The 26,186-nt window shown below is 37.5% G+C and overlaps 2 protein-coding genes across 6 annotated transcripts in view; one reads left to right on the top strand and one right to left on the bottom strand.

Moving 5' to 3' along the window:
* The window catches only part of BCAR3 (BCAR3 adaptor protein, NSP family member), a 170,526-nt gene extending 157,150 nt beyond the window's left edge, over positions 1-13,376 (top strand). For all 3 annotated transcript variants that reach the window (XM_074188188.1, XM_074188189.1, XM_074188190.1), the window contains 5 exons: positions 2,426-2,541; positions 4,609-4,780; positions 9,584-9,695; positions 10,432-10,644; positions 12,537-13,376. In XM_074188188.1, coding sequence (XP_074044289.1) covers positions 2,426-2,541; positions 4,609-4,780; positions 9,584-9,695; positions 10,432-10,644; positions 12,537-12,715 — 792 coding nt within the window. In that variant the 3' untranslated portion in view covers positions 12,716-13,376. The remainder of the gene's footprint in view (positions 1-2,425; positions 2,542-4,608; positions 4,781-9,583; positions 9,696-10,431; positions 10,645-12,536) is intronic.
* The window catches only part of FNBP1L (formin binding protein 1 like), a 106,354-nt gene continuing 89,259 nt past the window's right edge, over positions 9,092-26,186 (bottom strand). The window contains exons 10-15 of one of the 3 annotated variants that reach the window (XM_074188192.1): positions 25,312-25,421; positions 23,115-23,247; positions 21,838-21,932; positions 20,437-20,585; positions 19,318-19,476; positions 9,092-18,067 (exon numbers count right to left, since the gene is read on the bottom strand). In XM_074188192.1, coding sequence (XP_074044293.1) covers positions 18,060-18,067; positions 19,318-19,476; positions 20,437-20,585; positions 21,838-21,932; positions 23,115-23,247; positions 25,312-25,421 — 654 coding nt within the window. In that variant the 3' untranslated portion in view covers positions 9,092-18,059. Of the gene's footprint in view, positions 19,477-20,436; positions 20,586-21,837; positions 21,933-23,114; positions 23,248-25,311; positions 25,422-26,186 lie in introns of all 3 variants that reach the window. The other 2 variants (XM_074188193.1, XM_074188191.1) reach the window with 2 other exon arrangements.

The following is a 26,186-nucleotide window of genomic DNA, read 5'->3' as shown; positions in this document are numbered from 1 at the left end:
GGGCTAATGGAAGAAATGGTACAAGGTCAGTCCTCATTGAGGTTCCCTGATACTCAGCCAAGTTCCTGCTATAGTCAGATTAAGGATGCCCCAGAAATGGCCTCAGAGCCACTGGGACCCTGGGACTCTTTCAAGGAGCACTGGATTTTTTTTTTAATCAGTCATAGATTTAGAGTTAGAAGGAACTTTTTCAGCCTTGTAATGTCATCTGACCTCATTTTAGAGACAAGGAAACTGAGGCTCAGAGAGGTTAAAGAATTAGCCTAAGGTCACGTGGTTTAGATAAGATGTTTTGAGAGGGATACTGTAGATGCACTGTTCCTGGTTAATGGTTTTGTAAATGTGAATCCAGAGATATTGCTATGAGTACAGCCACCTTGGGACCAACCAGTTCCTGTACTAAAGGCAAAGGGATTCAAATTTCACTTTGGTTTTTGTTTCTTCATGGCTGGCACAGAAGGTCTTTAATTAGTGCTTAGATGAAGTGGAGATTTTGGTGTTTCTGATGCCCCTCACCCTCGCTTTCTCAAAGTCAGCTGCCAGCTATTGTCTAGTCATGGAATAGAAACTTTGATATTTAGGAAAAGGACAAGGGGGCATCAGATGTATTTCATGGTTTTTGACCTGCAGTCAAGAAGTTAGTGTTGGGTTCAGATCCTCCAAGGACACTGGCTAGGAACAAAAACAGACCCCTTCCAATGTTTCTGAGACTCAGCTGCCCTATAGTACCACTGAGGCATAAGGATAATGGATGTAAAGCTTATGTGAACCTTTAAGTGCCTCTAAGTATCAACTATAATTATGATGTGGCCTTTTCACTCAAAATAGTTTTTACGAAGACATTTTGCTGTGATTTTTTTTAACTTGAAACATCTCAAGAACTTTTTAATCTCATTACAATAGTTTATAAGAACAAAAGGAAATAAGTGAAGATTTGGGGCTTAACAAGAGAATACAGATTTCAGCTTTCAAATCACAGTGCTAACTGAAAAGGCTCAGCTGTAACAAACGCACCTTTTCTCCCATGGCCAAAGATGTAAATGTGCTCTAGTGAATGGTGCCTATAACAATTCCCAATGTACAACCATGCTAAAGTGACTGCTGTCATTTTAAAAACACTATTCTCCCCCAAATTGTCAATTAATTGAAAAGCAAACTATTTATTAAAATGCCTACTATGCTATAGGCACTAGGTAATAGGGATACAAAGCTGTAAATAAAATAGTCCCTGCCCTCAAGCAGCTTATAATCTACAAACTATATAGGAGTTACTAACAACAAAGATGAATCAGGAAAGACCCCTATGAAAGTGGCCCTGAAGGGAGCTAGGAATTTTGAAGAGAGGTGCCAAGTCATTCTTGGTCTTTTGTATATGGGAAGATGGTTGTTGTTCAATTGCCATCTCCTTCTCCAGCTCATTTTACAGATGAGGAAACTGAGGCAAACAGGATTAAGTGACTTGCCCAGGGTCACATAGCTAGTAAATGTCTGAGACCAGTCTTCTTGACACCAAGTCCAGGGCTGTATCCATTGTGCCATCTAGCTGACTCTATTTGGGGGATACCAAAGGCCAGAGCACCTTAGGGTAGAAGGTCACACAGGTGCCTGGACTTGCTACTGAATTCCCATGTATTTTATTTCTTTGACCCTCAGTGGTTCCTTTGCTGAACCAAATAAGGTCATGGTTAATAATAGGGGCCAGGCTTCCAGGTGTTTTGTTTTGCATCTGGAATGCTGCTAAAAAACTAACAATGGAATAGAGCATTCTGTTTCATTATGATTCCCTTTCACAGTAATTACAAGTGTGGAATTGATACCTCCAGGTATTGTGGTGGGTCTCATAGCTTTACATGCAAGAAGTCAGGCGACCTTTCTCCTTAAATATTAGAGAACTTGCATTCCCATAAGTAAAAGTCCCAGGAAGAGAACAGATGACCTCTAAAAGTCCCATTCCACTCTATGTCTAAGGTGCACACTTCAAACCTGTCCCTCAAGCCTTCAGTGACAAAGCCCTAATCATTTCCAGACTTAAAGGGCTAGCTACTCCTCGCAAGAGAAGCATCTTTAAGGATATAATCAGCATACTTGTGAGAATTGGATATGGGAAAGGAAAATTTGGAAATTTCCATTTCATTCTTTCAGTAAATTGATGGAATTCAACACACATGCACATACAGACCTGGCATGGGTAGCAAGATATTACTACAGGTCTCCAGGAAAACTCAGATGTTTCTTTGGTTGGAAATTCTTGCCAACTCTACATATTGCCAAACAACTCGGTCCCTTTTCCCTTCTTTTCTTCCAGTGTTTTACTTTCTAATGCTGAGATCATTGTAAAACACAGATATTTTTAGATAAGGGTACTTTTGAGTGTGCCTTTTATTCCTGTAGCTTTTAAATATATTTAACCTTTTCCACTTGACAGGTTGCCAGGATACTAGAGGTCTCTGAAGAGATGAGGAGGATCATGGGAGTAAACTCAGGTCTGGAACTCATTACCTTGCCTTATGGACACCAACTGCGCCTGGACATCATTGAAAGGTAAGGTAAACATTGCTTGTCTTGAAATATTCATTTCAGTCCTCTGACCTTTGTCTGTCAGTCCGTTAGAAGACTGCACGACAGCTCTCATTTATCAGGACACCATATTTAGAAAGATTAAAATGGACAAAGCCATTGTGTATCCCCAATACAATGGGGACAGCCTGTTGCTCTGAATCTTGATTTTTCCTCAGGAGACAGTTGCACAAGAGGACACTTTGTGGACATTAATAAAGTCATAGCTGTGTTTACACCACTGCTCTAGAGGGAGGATGAGGAAGAAAAGGACTCTTTGTCCTCAGCTGGTGGCCCTGCTGGTCCATAAACACAGGAGTCCCTAATCAGGGCCTTGGGGAGTCGTCTGGGGGGTGTTCCCAACCCCTTGTAGACAAGATTTCCTCATTCTTCATACCTCAAGGCCTTTGTCCATTTGAAAGGCAACTAGATTCAAGAATAATTGGTGGGAGTTGGTGAGCAAGGTCAGAAAAGTCTCATTTTTTCTGAACCAGCAAATTTGCTATGAAAGGAGTCAAGTTTTGTGGAGTGAAAGTCAAAGCAGGTGATATAGCAAAGACTAAGCTCTTGGGTTCCTGTTTCCATTGAAAATATTACTTGTGACAAGTGGGAAGTTCTCTTAAGGGGATCTATGCCCCAGGCCACCAGAACACTCCACCTGCTGCTGGAAGTCCCCAAGTTCCTCTGCCCTCTCTTTAACCTTCACAAAGATTGATGCTTGTACTTGGAAAGAGTTCCCCTCCATCTCAGCCTTTTGAAATACTTCTCTTCCTTGAAGGTTTCAACTTTCCTTCTCCCTGCTCCATCCTCCTAAGCTGCATGTAAAGTTTTTCTTCCAAAAATTTTCTCAACAGCCCTTTGAATCTTATCCATTCCCTTGTTGCATTCTGTCTTTTTTTAATTATAATTGGGCATATGTTATAGTGCTTTGGTTGTGCTACTTCATATTTCCTAGCACAACCTTTAGGTGCTTTGTAAAACGTTGAACTACTGAAGCATGCACTTAAGTCCTATTAAAGTCTCACAGGAGGAACTCTAGAAATGTAAGAAATGATTAGAAATAGCAAATTTAGAAGGGACTTTTCCCCTTGGAACAAAGCCTCATGTTTTAAATTTCAACATTCTGCTGATGATGCTTGTCATGGAAGACTAGTCTCTGAAGAATTAAAATTGCCCATCACTCAGGATGGCAGTGTAGAAGGCACATGGTGGACCTGAAGAGGCTGTAATGTGAAACAAATAAGGAACTTTGAAAAACTGGTGTAAAGATTATCAAAGAAATGTGCATTCGGAATAGATTAGTCACAGGACTAGAGGATGGAGACTCCTTGTGCTCCAAGGGAGTCCTGGGGGGAGGGGTTGTTAGGAGGTGGGGAAAAAGTCTCCCTCAACCCCCTGTTGAGAGAATATATACAAAGGTTGGGCTCATGAAGACAGGATGGGCTTTAGTCTACACTGCTAAAGAGATCACTCCAAAAATATTGTTTTTGAATATTTGAGAGATAACTTCTTTGTTTTAAGTGGCTTTAAAGTTTGCTGAGTCCCTATATGAGATAGCATTGACTTATCTGTCTCCACACCATTTCCTACAACATACTATAAGCTCCTTGATGTTAATAGCTGATATTCATATAGCATTTATAGTGTTAAGCACCTTATAATCATCTCATTAATACCCTATGGAGGCATTGTTATTCTATTTTGCTGAGGAGGAAACTCAGGCCAACAGATTAAATGACTTGCCCAGGATCACAAAACTAGTGAGTGGTTGAGATAAGATTCAAACTCAATTCAAATAGGGACTGCTTTATGTTTTTTTTCTTTGTATCCCTAAATACCTTGTTCAGAGGTAGATGCTATTTCCAATTTACAAATTAGTAAACTAAGTCTCAGTGAGATTCAATGATTTATCTGTGACCTGCCCAGCCAGACTCTTGGCCCATTGTGCTTCACTGTTAGGAACAGCTTTGAGTGATACAGGGGTGATGCCATTGGCTTCACCATACTAGTTGACTCCATCACCAGAGTGACCTCATTCCTTCTCTCTTCCAGACATAGTACCATGGCCATAGGCATAGCGGTGGACGTCCTAGGCTGCACGGGTAGTTTAGAGGAGAGAGCAGCAACACTCCATAAGATCATTCAGGTGGCTGTGGAATTGAAGGACTCCATGGGGGACTTGTATGCCTTCTCTGCCATCATGAAAGCCTTGGAAATGCCACAAGTAAGTCATCATTTTGTCTTCTTTGGCCTCAAAGGTGGAGATAATGTTTTTTAGCATAATTGTCAGCCAGACAAATCTCTTAACTGTCAATAAGTAAACTGAACTGAATCATGATAAAAGCTGCCTTTGATTACAAAGTATTGTGCAAAGTACTTTGTTTGTGTTTTTAAAACAGTGGATAATTGCTGACAGTCAGCAAGTGCCTCTGATGTACAATGAGGAGTGTCATCCAAAAAAAAAAAAATCAATGTTTTTTGTGAGAAACCAATTAGGATGGTATGCCACGCTGTAGCTTGTGTTTGCCAGAAACAACATATTTCTGTCTGGATCTTTGCATGTGTTGACAGTGTAGTGTTTTAACTCTATGTTGCCTAGAATTTTTGGGAAACTTGTCTAAGGAACAGTGAATCACAAATGAATAACCTAGTGAAGGCATCTCATTTGGAACTTAGAAACTTTTATGTCTTGTCTATCAATGCATTTCTACATTTATTTAGTGCCTTCTCTTCATGTAGGCCTAAAGGACACAGGAGATGTAACTACCAGCTCTGAGGAGAAGAGATCCTTTGTAACTGGGGATGGGTACTAGAAAATGGGAGAGATGAACCCCTAGTTGTTCCCTGAAACAATGGAGGAACTTGATTACAGAACTAAAGATGGAGTAGGAAGTCTATTCCAAACATAGAAGATAGCTCAAATCAAGGCAGGGAGATAGGATAGGGAAGAACAAGAATGGAGATGGAAGAAGGAATAACAGAATTGAGAGTTCCAGTTTGACTTGGAAACAAGTACATGTTTAAAATCCAGTAACATTAATTAAACACCTGGTATTTGCACAACACTTAAGCTGGAGTTTTATACTGGGAAGGCACTGAAGTTTGTTTTTTTGGTAGAATAATGAAATGACAACACTGGTGCCTGAGAATTTTCAGTAGCTGTGTGTGTCAAAAGGATGGGTGGAAAGACTAAAGGAAGGGAAGACCAATTAAAAGGCTAGCTGTCATAGAAGATGTGGCAAAAGATGAGAGCCTGCATGAGGATGGTTGTTGTGGATGCGAAAGGGATGGATGTGAATGCTTTGGAAGTTGATTCAGTAAAACTTGTGAAATGGGAGGGAATTAGGGAAGAACCAAAGATGGCTTCAAATTTCTATTCCAGGGCGCAGCTGGGTGGCACAGTGGATAGAGTACCAGCCCTGAGTTCAAATCCGGCCTCAGACACGTATTACCTAGCTGTGTGACCTTGGGCAAGTCACTTAACCCATTGCCATGCAAAAAAAACCAAAACCCGAACAAAAAAAGAAACAAATTTCTATTCCAGGAGTAGTGGTGCCATCAATGGAAAAACTAAGAAGGTTAGGGAGAAATAATTCAGTTTTGGAACTATTGATTTTTTTTAATTAAAGATTTTATTTGAATTATACAATTTTCCCCCCAATCTTACTTCCCTCCACCCACAGAAAGCAATTTGTCAGTCTTTACTTTGTTTCCATGTTGTACATTGATCCAAATTGAGTGTGATGAGAGAGAAATCATATCTTTAAGGAAGAAACAAAGTATAAGAGATAACAAGATCAGATAATAAGATTATCAGGTTTTCTTTTTCTTAAAGGGAATAGTCCTTGAACTTTGTTCAAACTCCACGGTTCTTTATCTGGATATAGATGGTCAGCCCAAAATTGTCCCTGGTTGTTGCACTGAAGGGATGAGCAAGTCCATCAAGGTTGATTATCACCCATATGTTGCTGTTAGGGTGTACAGTGTTTTTCTGGTTCTGCTCATCTCACTCAGCATCATTAATAAATTTTAAGTTGCTAATTGGATGTCCAAGTGGAGATGGCCAGTATGTCTGAGATGTGGGATTGTAGAGGTTAGGGTGTAAAAAAATAAAAGGTCAAAGAAATACTTTCCAAGATGACCCAGAGGAACCAGGATACTGATGTTTAAAGAAGAAAGATGAGGGGGGCAGCAAAGGAAGTATAGTAGTACACTGAGAAGAACAGAGGGACACTGAAAAGCTATAAGACCTTGAACAATTGATTGTTAGACCCCAGTTTCTTCATCTAGAAAAGGATGAAGCTGAAGTAAGTGGTCTTTGAAATCTCCTTTAATTCTGGGATCCTATGAAACCAAGAAATAGCAAGGAAGATAGAACCTGAGAAAGAAATGTCATGTGGAAAAAGAATCAAAATGAGAATGGACACATGCCAGATGCCACCCAATATACATTCAGAATTCCTATCAGGTTGAAGACACTATCAGACCAGAGGCCAGTCAGGCCTCTATAACTAGTTTGGTTGATTGGAATAATGACACTAATGAAATCAGTTTTCTGCCAGTAACTACAGAGCTTATTAGAATATCAACTCAAAAGGGATTTTCTTTTCCTTTTTTTTTTTGGTGAGGCAATCAGGGTTGACTTGCCCAGTGTCAAACAGCTAGTGTCAAGTGTCTGAGGTCACATTTGAACTCAGATCCTCCCAACTCCAGGGCCAGTGCTCCAGGTCCCTACAGGAAGTATTTCTTCTCTTTTTTTTAAAGGTTTTTGTAAGGCAAACGGGGTTAAGTGGCTTGCCCAAGGCCACACAGCTAGGTAATTATTAAATGTCTGAGGCCGGATTTGAAGCCAGGTATTTCTTCTCTTTCAACCTCAGTTTCCTCATGTGTAAGATGGGGAGAGGCAGCATGGTATAGGGAAGAAAGAACTGACTTGGGAGACCTGGGTTTAAATTCTGCAATTCTGTAGGCCTAAGGGGGATGCAGGAGATGTAACTAATCTCACCAGCTCTGAGAAGAGATCCTTTGTAACTGGGGATGGGTAAGACTATAAATTAGCTAACAATTATTGAACCCAGCTGCATTGGTAGTGGGAGTTTCCTCACTAATGAAAACACAGATTTGGCCCCCTTCCTTCCTAAAGGGGAAAAAAATAAGGAACTGGAAGAGAAAATCTTTGTAACTTCAAATCTGTGATCAATATGTTAATTTCTACCTTTTGGATTAAGTAATTCACTTCTCTCCTACTGTGCCCCCTTCCCTAATTAAGTATGCCATCATATACTAAGAGGACATATAAACATGGTACAATTACATGTAAAGATTCTGATCCTGAGAGTAGTAGTCAGAAGAGATTCAAGATGATGCAACAGAGACTTAGGGAGAAGTCCTTATGTCCTGCCTGCTATATGTTGCTCATTGCTCTCCAAAATCCTGGCTGATTAATGATTTATTGATTTAATTTCATTTAATTTAATGATCCTTCTGCAACCTCATATTTTCTCCGCTGTAAAATCTGAGTTGAACTAAATGAGGTCTCTTCTAGATCCTGTGATCCTCTCAGAATTATTTGGGTTGAATTTGCATTATATACATTCTTCCCTTCATTTCAATCTATTAGGAACTACTTCTACAATTACATGTCTAAAGAAAGCCCTGGGGAGAACAATAAGGGAAATAACTCACTGGATCATAACCACTGTCCATTCAACCCAATACTTTCCTGACAGTGCTACCTGTGTGGGTATGGGTGGGGGGAGGTTGTGTGCCCATATCCTTTTGTGGAAGGGCAACGTTATTAACCCTCTATGACATCAACCTTAAAATATTGGGGACTTACCAGATATCCCTAGGAAGTTCCCTAGCTCTGTGGAAGTGGAATAAAGCTAGTTACACTTCTCTAAAGGCACTCTTCTCATTCTCAGCACAAGAAGTTAGCATGGGGTTAGATTTTAAATTGTGAGAATTGCTAGTAATAAAGTGGAAATACTTTAAAATCTGGAGATTCCAGTAAAGTATGACTGATTTCTGTTCTATCAACAAACTATTGGGTTCTAGAGAGACAGAATAAAATGATTTTTGCATACTCTCAACCAAAGAGATGTGTCGATTACAAATGTAACTATAACTGAATTTGGACAGGGAATAGGCTCTGAAAAAAACCTGAAGGTATCAGACTTGTGTTTGAGTGTATACATACATAGATAATGTTGGGCAAGCCTATTCATATATTGTTCCACTGGAGCATGAACTCTTAGATCAGAGTAGTGACAAATGAGAAGGCATGAGAGTAAGCAAGGAGACAAGAAAATTAAAACTTGAGGTTTAAAAAAGTGAATAAACTTTTGGTTTAGAGAGGAGGGGGTAAGCAGGAAGGGAAGAAAAGCCCAGGCCATCATTGCCATCAGAATAAATTGTACCTATGTTAAGTCAGAAATATTCCATATTGGTCCCCTCCCCCCCTTTCCCCTTGGATAATAAATGGGATACCTAGAAGCCATCCCTCTGTCCTAGGTCCTGATCAGAACATATTTGTAATATGTTCTCTTCTGGGCATGTTAAAAAAAAAGAGGTCTATTAACTGATGCCTTCTGAATTTATATCATTGGACGCAGGGAGCTTAATCATGAGCAATGAGAAGGTACAAGAAAGAAAATTTAGACTAACTCCTAACAATCGAAGCTATCCAATAGTAGAATGGACTGCCTAAGAAGGCAGTGAGTAGGGGCAGCTAGGTGGTGCAGGGGGATGGAGCACCATCCTTGGAGTCAGGAGTACCTGAGTTCAAATGTGACCTCAGACACTTAATAATTGCCTAGCTGTTGTGACCTTGGGCAAATCTCTTAACCCCATTGCCTCAAATAAAATAAAAAAAGACAGCGAGTTCTCCCTCCCTGAAGGTCTTGAAGCAAAAAATGTTTCACAAAGGAGTGCTAGTATCACCAAGACCCACAGTCCAACTTGTGTAGGACCCAGAGGGTTTATTTCCAAATGACATCAGAGTTACTGTGACATGTGTCTTTCACAGATTACAAGGTTAGAGCAGACATGGACTGCTTTGCGACATCAATACACCCAGACTGCAATCCTCTATGAAAAGCAACTGAAACCTTTCAGCAAAACTTTACATGAAGGCAAAGGTAGGCACAAAACCAAACATAAACATACATACTCACTCACTCTCTCTCTCTCCCTCTCTCTCTCTCTCTCTCTCTCACTCACCCACCCTTCTTCCCCAACCAAGCATGAGAATTTATACTTTAGCACTCTCTCAGGCAAAAGCTTGTCCATAGTGATCATTGATTTAGGGAGGTTCTTTTCTAAAAAATGATAATTTCAGGGGAACAACCAAACCCTGGCTGCTTCCATTAATATATACTCTCAGGGATGGAAGGAATCCCAAAGCCCTATTTCTTGTTGAACCCATACCTAAACAAGAATCTCCCTTTTCCAAGAAATGCCACCATCTTGGCGTTGTCAGAGGCAGCCAGGTAGCCCACCGAATAGAGAGCTTGGCCTGGAGTCAAGAAGACCAGAGAGCAGGCCTAGCCATGTAACAGCAAGTGACTGAGCAAGTCACTTAAGCTCCTTGACTCAGTTTCCTCATCTGTAAAAGGTCTTGCAGATTTGTGAGCTATCTGTGAAACACCTGGTCCTTCATAAATACTTATTACCTTACCTTCATACAGCCTTTGCCTAAAGACTCCCACTCAGGGTGAACCTAGGACTTCAGCCAGATTCACTGCCACTGATCAGATCAGAATCTGCACAAGGTCCCAGTCAACTGCTCACGCCCTCCCCACTGTCTTGTTCCTTGGTTGATCCCCTTGGAAAGAACCGTATACCCACCAACTTCCATTTCTGCTTCTTTTCCAGAGACTGCATGTGTTCCCCAAAACAAGGTAACAGTCCCACTGCTTATGCCTCTAGTGACCTTGATGGAGCGGCAGGTAGTCATTTTTGAAGGGACAGACATGTGGGAAAAAAATGATCAAAGCTGTGAAATCATGCTGAGCCATCTAGAAACAGCCCGATTCATAGCCCAGGCTGCAGACATGTACCGAGCAAATGCGGAGAGGATCCTACAAGGTAAGCAGGCATGTCTCTGATACAGTGATAAACTGATGAGGCAGTAACACAAAAAATTCATGGAAAAATGAGTAATTCACTACTTTACTGAAAAGTAGACAAGGTAAAAATTGTGAAAATTCAGTTTTTTCATAATTTATTCTCCACCTGAATACTGTTAGATCCATTAGATACTATAACTTCCAATGTATTCTAGATAAACTAGCCTGCATATTTAACTGTTTCTCAATTTTTCCCCTACTGCTTGACTTCCCTTAGTAGCTTTGCATGTATAAAATTCCTATCTTTAGGGAATGTGTGACTAATAGATTTCAATGAGTATAGCAGTAACTGATCTTTATAAAAATAGGACAGTAGTTTAAAAAAAAAAAACAAGTCATGTGGCTAAAGTCATCTATTTTCCTCTTCACTTACTTCAGAATTTTTGAATTCATCAAAGGTTCACATTTTGATCAATGAGGCTACAAAAACCCCATAACCCACAAGAAACCAATTCCTTCAACTAGGCAACACACTATCCCAACCCTGAAAGCACATTCAAGAAGTCAACTAAAAATACTGAAGCTAATTCACTAAAATATGTTTAGTAATTTTGTGGCTTAAGTAGATTTATCTAATGCAAACTCTGATCTTACCAGATGGGGAAACTGGGGTCCAGAAGAGGAAGTGACTTTCTCAAGGTCACACGAGTAATAGTGGATCTGAACTCTCTTGATTCCAAAAGCAGCAAGTGCTCTTTTCACTGCCCAAATTGTTTGTTAAATATAAAATATCTTTTTAGGATGGGTGGACACCTTTCACCCATTTCATGCACAGTGAACAAGGAATACAGATGTCTACTGCTTAGCAGTAGGGAGCTCCCCATTACTGTTAACATTTAGAGTGGTTGGATAACCATACATCAGATATGACATAGAATGAACAAGAAGGAAGAAATTGTTACTAGGCTACTTCCAACTCTTGAGATTGTGGTCTAAAATTTATTTTAGCCAGCAACTCCACCATTAAGTGCTATCTCTATCAAGTTCCTGCTTAGACTGGATTCCTTCCTCAAGTCCCCCTTATAGTGAGTGGGCTTCTCTATCACACTCTCCAATTTTCCTAGAACAATTTTCTCCCCTCTGCTAGGCAGAACATGTTTTTCTAACATTCTCTTTTCTTTTGCTTCATTTTGTGTCTAACAAAAACCCAAGTGTGGGACCATGTTTCATCTAACTAGTGTCTCTGTCTCTTAATTCTGCATATAAATGTATATGTATGTATGTATGTGTGTGTATATATATATATATGCCATGCTTATTAATTTGGCAGATGACTAAAAACAACAGATAACACACCAGATTTCATAGTCAGAATCCAGGAAGATCTAGTCAGAAGAGACCACTGGATTGAGCTTAGTTTGAAAAGAATACATGGAAACAATTATAGTTAGTTAATTTATTTAAAAAAATAAATTTATGGATCCCCAGATAGGAGCTTATGGCCTGGATGGACACTGATATCCCCTCCAACTCTGAAATACTGTGATTCAATTCATTTTGACAACCTCCCCCCGCCCCATTAAGAGATGAAAATTTCTAAATCATAGAAAATTCCTATAGTAAATAGATCCTTGGAAAAATTTTAGGAGGAGTTACAACTTGTCATTAACAACCTTGGCTTCATTTTGCAAAATTCCCATCATGAGCCTTTTTTAGAACATGTTAAATAGTCTTCAGCCTGCTAATTTTTTCCCATTATCTTTAGCTGGATCAGGAACAGTGACCATTGTTTTCCATTCTTGATATTCAAGACTTTTAAAGTGGAATTAATTTTTTGTCATTTCACATAAAGAAGTTTTCCATTTTAGTGTGAGCTCAGATATCACTCATTACTTTTTTTTCTTTTACTAGATTTTCAGGCAGATGAAGAGATGAATGAAATCTTCAAGACTGAATTTCAGATGAGATTGCTATGGGGAAGCAAAGGAGCACAAGTCAATCAAACTGAGAGATATGAGAAATTCAACCAGATTTTAACTGCACTCTCACGAAAGTTGGAACCTCCTCCTGTGAAGCATGCAGAGCTCTGAAAAGTCTTCAAAGAACTATAAGATATTATTTCAACCTTATCCAGTTTCCTCTTTGAGAAAGGTTATCATTTGATAAGATAATTAAGTACAAATGTGACACTATAGGGAAGCTTTAGTATCCACGGGATATTTGAAAATGTAAATTGCACAATGCACATTTATTTATGAATTGTTAAAAATTACTACTGATTTTTAAAGGAATCATAATTTATTAATATAACTGTTGCTAATGATTTGTTAGTCAACTTTTAAGAAAATACCTTGTGAGACAGGAGTTGGCTGATCCCATTTGATCAGATTTAACTCTTCAAATAACTGCATTTGACCACTCTAGGAATTTCAAATCCCACAGGATGATGCAGCAGAAGTGTAAATAGAAGAGTAGGTTAAGAACAGCATGAACTATTTCAGAAGGTATCAGTTGTATGATATTCTTTATTTTTTTTTTTAATTTAAGGCAATGGAGTTAAGAGTGACTTGCCCAAGGTCACAGAGCTAGGCAATTGTTAAGTGTCTGAGGCCAGATTTGAACTCAGGTCCTCCTGACTCCAGGGCCGGTGCTCTATCCACTATGCCACCTAGCTGCCCCTTGTATGATATTCTTTAAATGAATATAAAACCTGTGTAAATAGTCATAAATAAAAATATATCTTTATGTGAATGTCTCTTCATGTCTCTTAATATTGAAAATTAAATTATTCATGGTGTTAATAAAATGCATTTGATTTAGTTGGGTTAAGGAAGAGTTTTCTTAAATACTAGTAAACTGGATTCTTGCTTCCTGCTATATAATATGAACACTATCTTTTCTTCATATTTAAGTGACCCTCCTCAGGCTTAGGTGTATTTTTGCTTAGTGTATATATCTGAATATGTGTGTATGTGTATGTATGTGTGTACACACACACACTGTAAATTATCTTTAGAGGACTCCTAGTTCTTGAGATCTTTTCTCCCATTGTACCATTATATTTATATGGTCCTGTACCCCCCCCCCCAAAAAACCATACATACCCTATTTAAATATAAACAGGCAGGTAGTCTTGAATGGAAGGGGAAATAGGTAACTGAAAGAAAATCAAACTGGTGAAGTGAAGGTATGGCCATCTATTTCTTGGCTCATTGAAATGCAGGTAGCCAGCTTCTCCATTCTCTATTAGCGTGGCAGAAACCACTTTTCTAGATTGGTATCTTCCCCTTAAGGAAAAGAAGAAAACCAAGTCTTTGTTAAATGTGCCTAACTGGTACAGTGAGAAGTACTGGGAATGTTAAAAAGCAATCTCTGCCCTCAAGGAGTTCACATTCTAATAGGGGAAAAAACTATACATAGTAGAGACCTGAAAACCAGGGGGCCAGGGAGATGCCCAGAGGCAAATGAAAGGGTTTGACTTGGACCTTCCCAAAAGGGAGGCTGCTATGCCACAGCCCTTGAGTTAAATGATCCTAATCCTAGAGCATAAGGGCAGTTTAGCATCATCCTTCACATTATACATAGCCTGGTTGAAGAAGATAAGGTCTTGGGTAATGTAGTACAGTCTGGGGTGGAATGCAGAGCGTGAAGTCAGACACTGAAATATGAAAAACAAGTAGATGAGGGAGGCAAAGATACTTTCAGGTCAGAGAGGGGATCGCACTGAGTGTGCATCTTGGCCAGTTGGCAGCAAGAACTCCATGAAGTCTGGGCATATCCAGCTTTGTGAGGAGGAAGAAGGGCTGAGCCAGGGCCCAGTAGGTCAAAAGACCACATTACAGAGGCAATAACAGTCAGAGTCATGATGTTGCCCATCAGTTTTCTATCTTGAAGGACCCTCCAATTCCTGGGACAAATTCAGTCCATCTTCTTAGGACACTGGAGAAGGAGGGCATGCCTAGGGCACACAGTGAGTCAGAGACGGCAATGGACCTTACCTCCCCTGATAGGAATGGCCAGTCAATGTACCATTATCACAGTATAGCATAGCACTGGTAAGGGAAATATTTTAACTTCACTGGGATTAAAATACTATACTACGCTCAGCTAGGTTTTACATAAATATGGCAAATCTCAAGAACTGATTTTCTCCAGTTATCTAGATCAGAAAAGTGAAAAAAATTGTCTAACTCAGAATAAAAAATAAAGCAATAGGGTCCTATATACACACCATGACTATAGCTCAGATACTCTCTGAAGATCTGCTATGATCAGAAATATGCTATGAGCTTATAACTCTTTGGGGAATAGCTAGTCCTGCAACTAAGTTTCATGAAACATAATTCACAGGGTATCATAGCTAGGCTCAGAATCAACCAGGATGTAAACTTTCCTATCCCTAAGGGAAAGGGCACATTGGGCAAATGAGGCGATTTGCTGAGGTTTTTAAATTTTGAAAAAATTAAATTTGAAATGTGATATTTTTCTTATTCATTTGTACATCTTTTATAAATCAGCTCCTTATAGATCCCAGGTGATTTTTTTAATCTCCCCCTTATCCTCTTCCCCTCATTTTTTTTTCTCATTTCTATTATTTACCAGTGAATGTTCATTTTTGGTTAGTACCAACACACATGCATAATACTCTCATTGAGAGACAAGAGATCATAACTATTACCAAGGCACAGTTTACATATTGGTCTGGGTTGAATTCCAAGATAACATTCTTCCATGATTCCTTGAAAATATAAGCAGCAGAGCAAAGCAATCTAGACATGGATATTGGAATGAAGTGCCAGCAAGGTGACCATAGAGTTTAGGGTTGTTCTGATGGTACATAAGGATTCTGAGAACCACTATATAGAAAAGATGTTTCTAGTTCCATTTGGGGTTTACTTGGTGAAAAGATCATAAGATGTTTATAGAGCTAGAACTGGACCTGATCATAGCCTTAGTTCAACCCCTTCATTTTAAGATGAGGAAATTACAGTATGAAATTAAGAAACAGTAAACCAGAGAGGTGAACTCTGAACCCAGATCTGATTGCAGTCAGTAGTCATTCTGCTGGTCTCTACTGTCTCCTTTACCTGAAGATCAAGTCTGTTCTGAATATGTACCTAAACCTTTCATTCATATAGGAGACCTATGGTTCACAGAGGAAAAAGAGACATCACACTTTACACCTGACTGACCATGAAAAGATTGTTTATTCCATGAAAATATTCTCAACAGAGAACACTATTTTAAACAAAGCCATTTACCATTAAGAAATCAATATGCACACAAAAAGAATAAAAATTACTGAAAAAATTGAAGATTTAAGACAATTCACATGTTCCAATTTTCAGGATGATTTTAACTAACTGTGCAAGTACAAATATGTTTCCTATATGTAATAACCCATATACAGGTTGCACTATCCCACATGAAGGGACTTGTCCCCAAAGGAAGCAAATCCTGCTTTTAGAAAAACAAACAGTAGCTTGAAAAGAACAATTAGTCCTTACAAGGAAGCTTTAAACTTTGACCTGTTGGCTGCTAGCCAGGCAAACACAAGAACTCCAAGCCTCGTACAAAAGACAAACAGCCAGATCACATTTCCTTCCCACTGCTAACCTTTAAAATGAAAAAAAAAAAAGCACTAGATTTCAAAAACTACATTGTGTAGTTTGTCAGTATTGAATAATGTCACATAATATAAATAACCCTGTATACAATATCCAAAATCTAAACTTGATAGTTTCATAGCCCCCAAAGGTAATACATGGTTAGCTGTAATAGTGGCATATTCATGTTAATAAAGGAGTTAACTTCCACACAATAGTCACTCAGCTTTAGTTTTACTGGTAGTACAAGTCAAATAACACTGGAAATAAGAGTCTTTTAAAAGGAGTCACAAAGCTTCTAAAATATTGCTTAAAAACCAATGAAACACAGACCATTTCACATTCTCTTTCTCCCTCAAACAGCATAGAACTGAGTTAATGAAGCATGAGTGGTACAAGTATTTCCCTTCCCCTACTTCACTATTACTCTAATAAATCAGGAATGATGTAAGTCATTAACAGAATCACAAATGGGAGGCAAGACAATATAAGCAATAGGGGCACTGCAGACAACTCTATTTACACATATAAACATATTCAAATTGCCATTTTACAAGTAAAAGTGCACATAAATCATTACAAAGTTCCACTCAAATTTAAACTGGTTCAAAATGAAAGCATCACTTGAGAACAGACTATCATTATAGTAATTAAGTGGTAGCTTCATTACCCCAAAATAAAAGACAATTGCGGGGGTTTCCCCATACAAGTTCTATTAAAAACATTTAGTAAAGTAAAATGGATAGATACAGTCTTGAGTTCTGATGCACACATGAGAAGAGATGCACCAAAGATGTAGACGTGCTCTAGAAGACACCTACCAGGGCTCCTTCTGCAGCTGCAGTGGCACTGGGGAGAGTTAGAGGAGGTCATGCCAAGCCAAGACATCCAGCCCTTTGTAGGATACTGTAGTGGTAGTGTTGGCAATCAACAGATTCAGGCACTCGAGTTTAAGGCAGTATTTGAAGGGCAAGCAGCTGACTTTTGAAAAGAGTCATTTGTCTTGCAGTGATGGTAAGTATCTTCTGTGTTACTTTGCCAGGATTTCAGTGCTCGTTACAGGTCCTTCTCAAAATGAGATGTTGGAGATGGATCACGTCAAAAAATTCTCTTGACTCTGTTGTAGGCTAGAGCAGAGATGGGTTTTTTCCCCTAATCACCAAAAAAACTCAGGGTCCACAGACCACTTCTTCATGATGCCAAAACTGGAATGTGATGATGGTGGCAATGAATGGGCACATTAGAGCAGCGTACATGAACACTGAGATGAAGACGTTAGTGCTGGAGAGGTGTCACATAACAGTGGTTCTCATTACAGATGTAAAACAAAACACAAGCACTGAAAACAAGAGGTTATGAAGACATGCCTGACACAAATCTAGTCCAATCATTCTAGACATGCAACAGGATGTTAGGCGAGCCTGGAGGCGGAACAGGCAGACACTGACAAATGGCCAATGAATACGGGGCCTGAATGAAGAGAAGAGTACTGGGACAACCAGAATGAGGGAAACAAATGGAAAATCTTCTCTGTATTTTTTCTGAATTTAACAAAAAGAGTGAAACAAATGGGAAAAGGTGGACAAGACTGTTTTGGCCTTTTTCTAATAGAGAATTCTGAGGATTTTTAATATCATAATTTTTAAAAAAAAACAATGCATGGAAATGAGGTTAGTGAAAAATAATAAGGTATGCCTGCATGCATTCATGCACTTTTGTTTGCGCTCTCTCTCTCTCTCTTTAAGCCTGCCAACTCTACTCCCCTCCCCCCCAGAGCAGCTGCATGTAACCTCCTTCCACATCTCGCCCATTTTCTCAGAAACCCTCTTCAGGAACCTGCAGTCCAGGAGGAAAAAGAAAAGAACATAATTACTGAAGACCTTTGGAAAGACAGAAGGAGGTGTTCAGGTTAGTGCCTGTCCCAAACGTCCCCTAGCAAGTCCCGCAGCCGGAAGGCCTTCCTGTGCTTCGTTCCACGTGGACACAGTCCCTTTCCCAGTTGCTCTGCTGTTTCCTCTCTACAAAGAGCTAACTTCATCCAAAGAGCCTGCCTTACAGATAAGAAGCATCTCATAAATGATTGTTTGACCTGAACTGAGAAAAAAAAAATCCCCATGCTTTCTTACTCATAAAGAATGCCTTATCTGGGGACCATATATGTATATGGTTATGTGATTAAGTCAGAATTCAGTCAGCAGAGCATTATTTAGTTTTGTGTTGTTGTTTAGTTTTTAAAACAAGGTTCTGACTACATTTATGTTCGAAAAATTCCACATCCAACTTATTTGTCTTGTTACTTATGGGCTCTTAACCCATGAAAAGAATACTCTCCACAAAGTATTTTCAAGATGAGAAATGCAAGGATAAGATGAATTAGAAATATATACATTATTGAAAATAACTAGAAATTCAGAAAACATTTCCTGGTCAGGAAACATACAATTTACAAACACACAAAGTGACCACGTCAAAGTTTTAAAGATACTACCTATGTAGGCAATGTTTTTTCCCCTTAAAACAATGTGTTTTCATCAGACTAATGTTACAAAATATTTAGAAAACAAAGAGAAAAATGAGCATTTTTCTTTGGCCAAGCTCATCAGGTGGTTAGTGAACTTTCTTTCTGGGAACTATCCCTTTAATGAACATTGCTAAAAATAGATTATTACTATAGCTTTATGAATTTATCTTATCTGTTTTCTGAAGCAAGGAGAATAAAATGTTTTAAGTCTACAAGAACCTTCTTAATGGTTAAAATGCTATGATCTGTCAAGTAGAAAACCACAAATCTTTTTCAGGTGGATTGTTGAGGACATAGGGCCAACAGCAGTGAATAAACCCCAATGAATTTTGCTCAAATTAAAAAATAAACATAAAAGGAACATTTTCCTTCCACAATATTCACAATTCTTAATTAAGCATTAAGCCCGAGCCAAGCTCACATGGTGAACAATAAACCTTCATTGCCCTTTATGAAATGTTTCCTAACATTTTTCATCCCACTGAATGTGTATGTAGCATTCTCTTTCCTGGGGAACATAGGATACGAAGCTGCCTGGTTAGAGTTTAGATATAAGTTACTGCACCTTTACTGTTTTTCTCTAGAGTCACATCTATGTAAGATGTTGGCACATAGCCTTCTTCTCCATTCTGCCTCCGGGCTCGTGTCCATCCATCTCCTTTGTCCTCTTCAATGATGTAGAGAACTTCACCTTCCTTCATGGCCAGGGTGCCTTCATTGTGCCCTAAGACAAGAGTTGTTGAAGTTTAGGTATGATTTATGCTAAATGATCCTTTGGATTAATATCTACAAAGTATAAGTAACTCCCAATATAAAAAAATTTAAATGCTTGTAAAACTGATAATAAAAATTTGTTTAACACATCCTGTTTTTCCACTTTTGGGTTGAATTGTTGTAGGGTTGTGTTAGGAGAGTGAATTATAACTGAAAAAAGTACTTAGTGGGAAAGGAAGAAGAGCTAAAGAAAATTGCAGAAGGGACATCAAGAGAAATGAAAGTATAAATGCTGATGTTGGCAGCAGAAACATCTATGGCAAGGCATATGGTCTGCTCTCATCCTCTCAAATCTTGCTGTTCTTGTTCCTACTATAAGCAGTACTACTTTGGTTTCTGCTACTATTACTACTTCAGTCAGTATGGGTCAATGGGGGCAGAGGATCTAAACATTTTCTAAGTTTTAAAGCAGTGAAGATTAAAATCCCCTTCAATTTTAAGTAAGATTTAACTTGGTGGGCTATCTATCTCTAGCTGAAAATGAGGAGGGCAAAATGGTCTGAAGCCACTGACACTGACCCTTCCTTCCTGATTTGTGGTAGCATTTTCTCTTAAACAAGTAGGAATAAAAGGTAGAGAGTGGCTTCCTATCTTGGAGCATAAATACAAAGAAAATCAGAAAATGAAGTGTGGGGTCAGCAGTCAGTCCACGAAGAATTAGTTTGACTTCACAAATGACCTGGAATGGCCTAACTCCTATTTTACATTGTCTTGAAACTTCATTTTGTCATATTCCACCCTATATGGAAGAGAAAGAAAATGCCCATGCTCAATAAAAAAAAATAATCCAAGTCATGGCAATGAACTTATGATGCTCTGGTAATTTTATTTAGTAAATGATTCATCTAACAAGTTGATCAGACACCAAATGACCAGTTTTATCAAATATAAAACAACAAATCAATCATACCATCAAAAGGATAGATAGCTTTACAATGTCCAATTGCAGGTAAGGGATCATCATCTTCAAATTCATCATCAAATTCATTAGGGTGACTATGCTGCTGTGGTGGTCCTCGGACTTCTTGGTTTGCATCATCTGTATAACTTCCTTCAGGGCTATAACACAAATGAAAATAAATAAATCTCATCAAGTTTCTCATACATAGAATAGTTTTCAAGAAAATCAACTTCAGGGAATCTTCCCAGATTCACATTTTTTTATCAAAAAATATAGTACACTAATTACTTCAGAACAGAAGGCTTCTCAGACAGAAAAAAAAAATAGGTTGAACTTTTTAAAAAATACATTTTGATAAATATATTTTAATATAATTGGGTTCCATTTTTATCCTATGTATTTTATTTTAAGGGAGCCACAGACTTCATTGGAAGGGGTCAGTGACACAATAAAAGGTCAAGAACTTCCAGTCTAAAAGAAAAATGCATAAACAGTCAACACATCATTATTTATGTTAATGGAAAAACACTATGGTATGAATAATTCAAACTAGATATTTTTAAAAGGATTTGTTTTTGACTTTTAAATGCTTTACCATGATATCTAAAAAAGGCTTAAATTTCCATTCATATTTTGCTGATTCTTGCTGATTAAGCTTTCAATTAAGTCAAAGCCAACAGAATTAAATATAGGCCAACCAATGTTTCCTAGTAGGCTTTTTACATGATCCAGGGATCTTACAATTTTAGATTTTTCCTGGTTCTTTCTCCCCCTCCTTCATAATAAAATAGCTTTATTCCTTTGAGGGAAAAGTACCCCCCCCACAAAAGCTTGAAAATCTATTCAGTCCTATGCCATGTTGGAAATTGTAGAACCACAGCAATATCTGTACTAGATACTGTAATCCCCACCTAATTTCACTCCTTCAGAGAATCATACCAAGACCATCCTTCTGTTATTTACTCCTTGATTTTAACAACTGGAGCATAAGAAGGTCAAGGTTTGGCAATCCTATGACCCCAAATCTTTCTCCACACTCAGGACATTGATAGTTTAAGAGACTATAACTATAACATCACTTTTCACTAGCAAGTATGCCATATGATATATTCCACTAAGGTTAGTTAAAACAAATTCAGATTTTCATCAAAGTGAAAAATTCCCTAAATTTATTTTACTTTGAACAAGGGAGAATTGTCTTCAAAGCAAAGTTGCAGAAGACAAGAGCTCTCTGAATGACATTTATTTGAAAAGCTAAAGCTAGTCAATTCAAGAAACAAATCTCAGATGACATGCTAGAAATTGTAGAACCACAGTAATATCCTTACTAGATACTGTAATCCCCACCTACCAGGAGGGGAGAAGGTTTCAGGTCTAAAAAAAAGATCTAAGTTTAAATAAAACAATGACCTTTCTCTTCCTTGTGTTACCAGATGATTTATATCACTGCTGTGTCTTCTGTCTCCTCTCCCACCTGTTTTACCTTCAACTTCAGAAAGCCAAGCCTTCAGAGAAAAATGAATCAAATAAAAAAAAATGAACTAGCATCACGGAAAAAAAATAAACATCAATGTATAAAGACATTTAAACAATGAAAGTTTAAATGTACCGAAGTTACTTAATTATTCAATTCTATGAGAAAAAAAAACCACAATCCTAATAGAGTTCTTCATATCATTATTATTCCTGGTCTGATGTTTCATCAATGAGAAAAGTCTGTTCTGAAATCTCACCACTGAAGTAATAAATTACAGTTTTAAAGAAGTATGTGGAGCATTGAAAAGTGAAATGATTTGGCCACAGACATAGAGACAGTCTGGGTAAGAGACAAGACTTGAACCCAAGTATTCTGGGTTCCAAGAACAACTCTTTATCCTCTCCTAAGTCATGGTGCCTCTCATATCAAACATCATGAGTAATAATACCAATTCACATTTATATAAAGTTTTACAATTAATAAAAGACTTGGATATAATAATCATCAAAATAATGTTGTAGGCAGTGGGATTATAAATGCTTATCTCACAGGGTCACATTAGAATCAAATCATGTACTATTGATGTAAACCTTAAAGAACCACACATTAACATCATCACTGTTTTACTGATGGGAAAACTAAGGAGTCCAGCAAAGTCAGTAATTTATTCAAATTCACACAACTAGTAATTGGCACAGCAAGGACATTCTAAGTCAGATGTCCTTTCTACTCATGAGAAAAATTTTTTAAAATGTTTAAAAACCCCAAAACACATTCATGTAATTTGTATATTTAAAGTATTCATCAACCTCAACTAGAGGCAGATTGGTGGTACAGTGGATGGAAGGCTGGGTCCCCGTTCAGAAGACCTGAGCTCAAACCTGGACTCAGACATTTAGGAGTAGTGTGATCTTAGACAAAGTCATCTCAGTTTCCTCTTCTACATAATGAAAAGAACAGAGCACCCACCTTCCAGGGCTGTGTTAAGGATCAAGTGATATAATGATTGACAACTAATTAAGTACTATGCCTGCATGCCAGGAGGTACTCTATAAAATGTTAACCGCTACTATACTATTAAAAGAACTTTTCATTAAAAGATTCATTTCAATGATTACCTAATTGATTTAAACAATTTGGAAAATTCATAGTGAAAACATTCTATCATACAGTAATTGATACTCTACTAAAAACAGCATAATAGAGTCACCTCATTCTTATGTATTTCCATACGCAGGCGATCAATGTTATTCATTGTCTCAACTAGTTTGGGCTGCAAACTGCATGGATCCCCCATTTGTGGATTTTTCTCATATACATCTTTCATTTTGTTGAGTGCATCTCTGCAATACAAAAGAAAATTAATTTATTTACAGATACAATAAACTAGTAACTTTCACATTTTTAAAGGTTTCCAGTTTATAAAAACAAATCAATTAGGCATACATTCTACTTGGCACTTCTGGACTTATACATATGATTTGATAAAATAGAGAACCATAACTCTTAAAAGTAAAATATTTAATTTTCTCATTAAAGTTTTGTTTATATAAAATAAATTATAAAGATATAAAGCATAAGTATTAAACAGAGTTGAACTATCTTTTTTTTGAAAATGCAAATATGTATAAACTGATTTAATTTAACTGAACCAAGGATGAAAAATAGGGGCATATAAGTGGCACAGTGGCTAGAGCACCAAACCCTCAAGTCAGGAGGACCCGAGTTCAAATCCAGTTTAATAGTTACCAAGCTGTGTGACCTCACTTAAGCCATTGCAAAAACTTTTTTTTTAGGTTTTTGCAAGGCAAATGGGGTTAAGTGACTTGCCCCAAGGCCACACAGCTAGGTAATTATTAAGTGTCTGAGACCAGATTTGAACCCAGGTACTCCTGACTCCAAGGCCAGTGCTTTATCCACTACACCACCTAGCTGCCCCGCCATTGCAAAAACTTTTTTAAACAAGGATGAAAAATAAATGACATCTCATTACTTAAGTCTCTTCTAGGCTAAGTATTTAGTCCATGTGTCTTCAGAAAGAACCTATCATTAACCTTGAATTACTTTAAACTTTATAATCATTTTCATCAATTTATTAATAATGACTAAGCTAGTGATACTGTTCCTTAATGATTTCTAGTGCTTATTTGGGAACAAAAATATGGGTCCTGGTCCAAAATCAAATTAGGAATACAGTTTTAATCTTTTCTCAGGTGGTATTAATAAATGATATATCATTTTATTGTTGAATATATATTTTTTTTAGTTTTTGGTTTTGGTTTTTTTTTTTTTTGCAAGGCAATGGCTTGCCCAAGGTCACACACTTAAGTAATTATTAAGCATCTGAGGCCAGATTTGAACTCAGGTACTCCTGACTCCAGGGCTGGTACTCTATCCACTGCACCACCTAGCCACCCCTATTGTTGAATTTATATGACTTTCCTATTGAATTTTCAGATGAACCTAATTTTATCAAATAGTCAACATTTACTTCTTGCTTCAAAAGAAAATCCTATAATAGGCCATTTTCAGTGATGGCTTTTATTTAGTAAATTTGCAGTACCCAACTTTTATCTACAGGTAAAAATTCCACCTAGTTGGTATTACCCCTTAAAATAAAAAAAAATTATTCCTTAAAGAAAATATACTAGTATAAAACTATATAGTTTATCCTTTTTTTCCCTGGTTTAATCTCAGCAGAAATGGGTCATAGGATCTCTATAATAAAAATCAAAAGGAAAAAAAGTCAAAGAGGAATTTGAGGTTGAGGGGAAGATATACTTTTTTTGTTGTTGTTATTGTTTGTTTGGGGGTTTTTTAGATTTTTGCAAGGCAATGGGGTTAAGTGGCTTGTCCAAGGACAATTATTAAGTGTCTGAGGCTGGATTTGAACCCAGGTACTCCTGACTCCAGGGCCAGTGCTCTATTCACTGCACCACCTAGCCACCCCAAGACATAAGGTTTTTAAGAAATCACCTTGTAACTTATCTTCAACTTTTCTATTGCAAATGACATAATGATATGCTCAGATTGCCTGAGATATTTATATTTATGCACTAAAGTCAAACCTAGAGTTTTAAAATATTCTTTAAAATAAATCGTTATTTTGCAGTCAATCTGAAAAAAAAACATCCATGACTAGTAATAAATGTCAAATTGTAGTCAAAGAAATTACTTATTACTTTTTTTCCTCCAAGACATGACAACCTCCCAAATTGATAGTTTTAACAGTATAACTGTTTAATTTATTACAAAGTTTGAGGGTATGTTCTGTTCCCAAAATAATTACATTCAAGAAAACTACTGATTAAGAAAGAGGCTGTGATAATTTCTCATGTCACATTTAAAGACATTCATTGAAAACAGATTCTGAAAGTAACAATAATGAAAAATTTAACAAAAAATACTTTTGGTCTAATTCTTTTTGTAGTTCTCTGTTAAGTTCATCAATCCGCTGCTGCAATTTTTTACGTCTCTGTTCTGGGGGTAGGTGACTGAAATCTTCTAATGCTGGACCCTGAAATAAAGAGACTATGTCATTACTAAATATATTTTCTGGAGACTTCATCTCACTCTAAGCATACCTGCAGTTAGCAAAACATGTTAGCAAGAAACATACATTAATTAAAAAGAACATACAGGACAAATAAATTTGCAAGATGAGATTAAGAAAAAATTAAACACAACAAAGCAGAAAATAAATATTTAAGCTTACTAGGAATACACATATTCAGAAAAATTTTATCTCTGGTTATTCCTTTCATCTTAGAATTTTAAAAAGTAGCAAATAAAGGAATTTTGCAATGACAAGTCTTTTTTAATCTATACATGGTAACTGCAAGGCTGGAATCACATTAAAATGATTAAACCTTGCTACAGCACCACCAATGAAATAGAAAAGTGACATTTCTTATCTACAAAAAGATTTGTTTACAGTTTAATCACATTTCCATGTTAAACCCAAAGTCATACTGCTTAAGTAAAAATATAAAATTAAAATAGGAATAGAGTGAATATTAATACTGTGAATTACTATTGTTGTTTTATTATTCAGTTTTTTTGCAGTCATGTCCAACTCTTCCTGACCCTAGTTTCCTAGGTTTCCTTGGCAAAGATACTAGAGTGGTTAGACATTTCCTTCTCCAGCTCATCTTACAGATGAAAGAATGAGGCAAACAGGGTAAGTGACTTGCCCAAGGTCACCCAGCTAGCATCTGAGGCCAATCTTGAACTCATGAACATGAATTTTCCTGACTTCAGCCCCAGAGCTCTATCCACTGTT

This window comes from Macrotis lagotis, chromosome 5, assembly GCF_037893015.1.
Source record: "Macrotis lagotis isolate mMagLag1 chromosome 5, bilby.v1.9.chrom.fasta, whole genome shotgun sequence".
NCBI classification, from domain to species: domain Eukaryota; kingdom Metazoa; phylum Chordata; class Mammalia; order Peramelemorphia; family Peramelidae; genus Macrotis; species Macrotis lagotis.
This window is presented reverse-complemented; position numbering and strand designations above follow the sequence as displayed.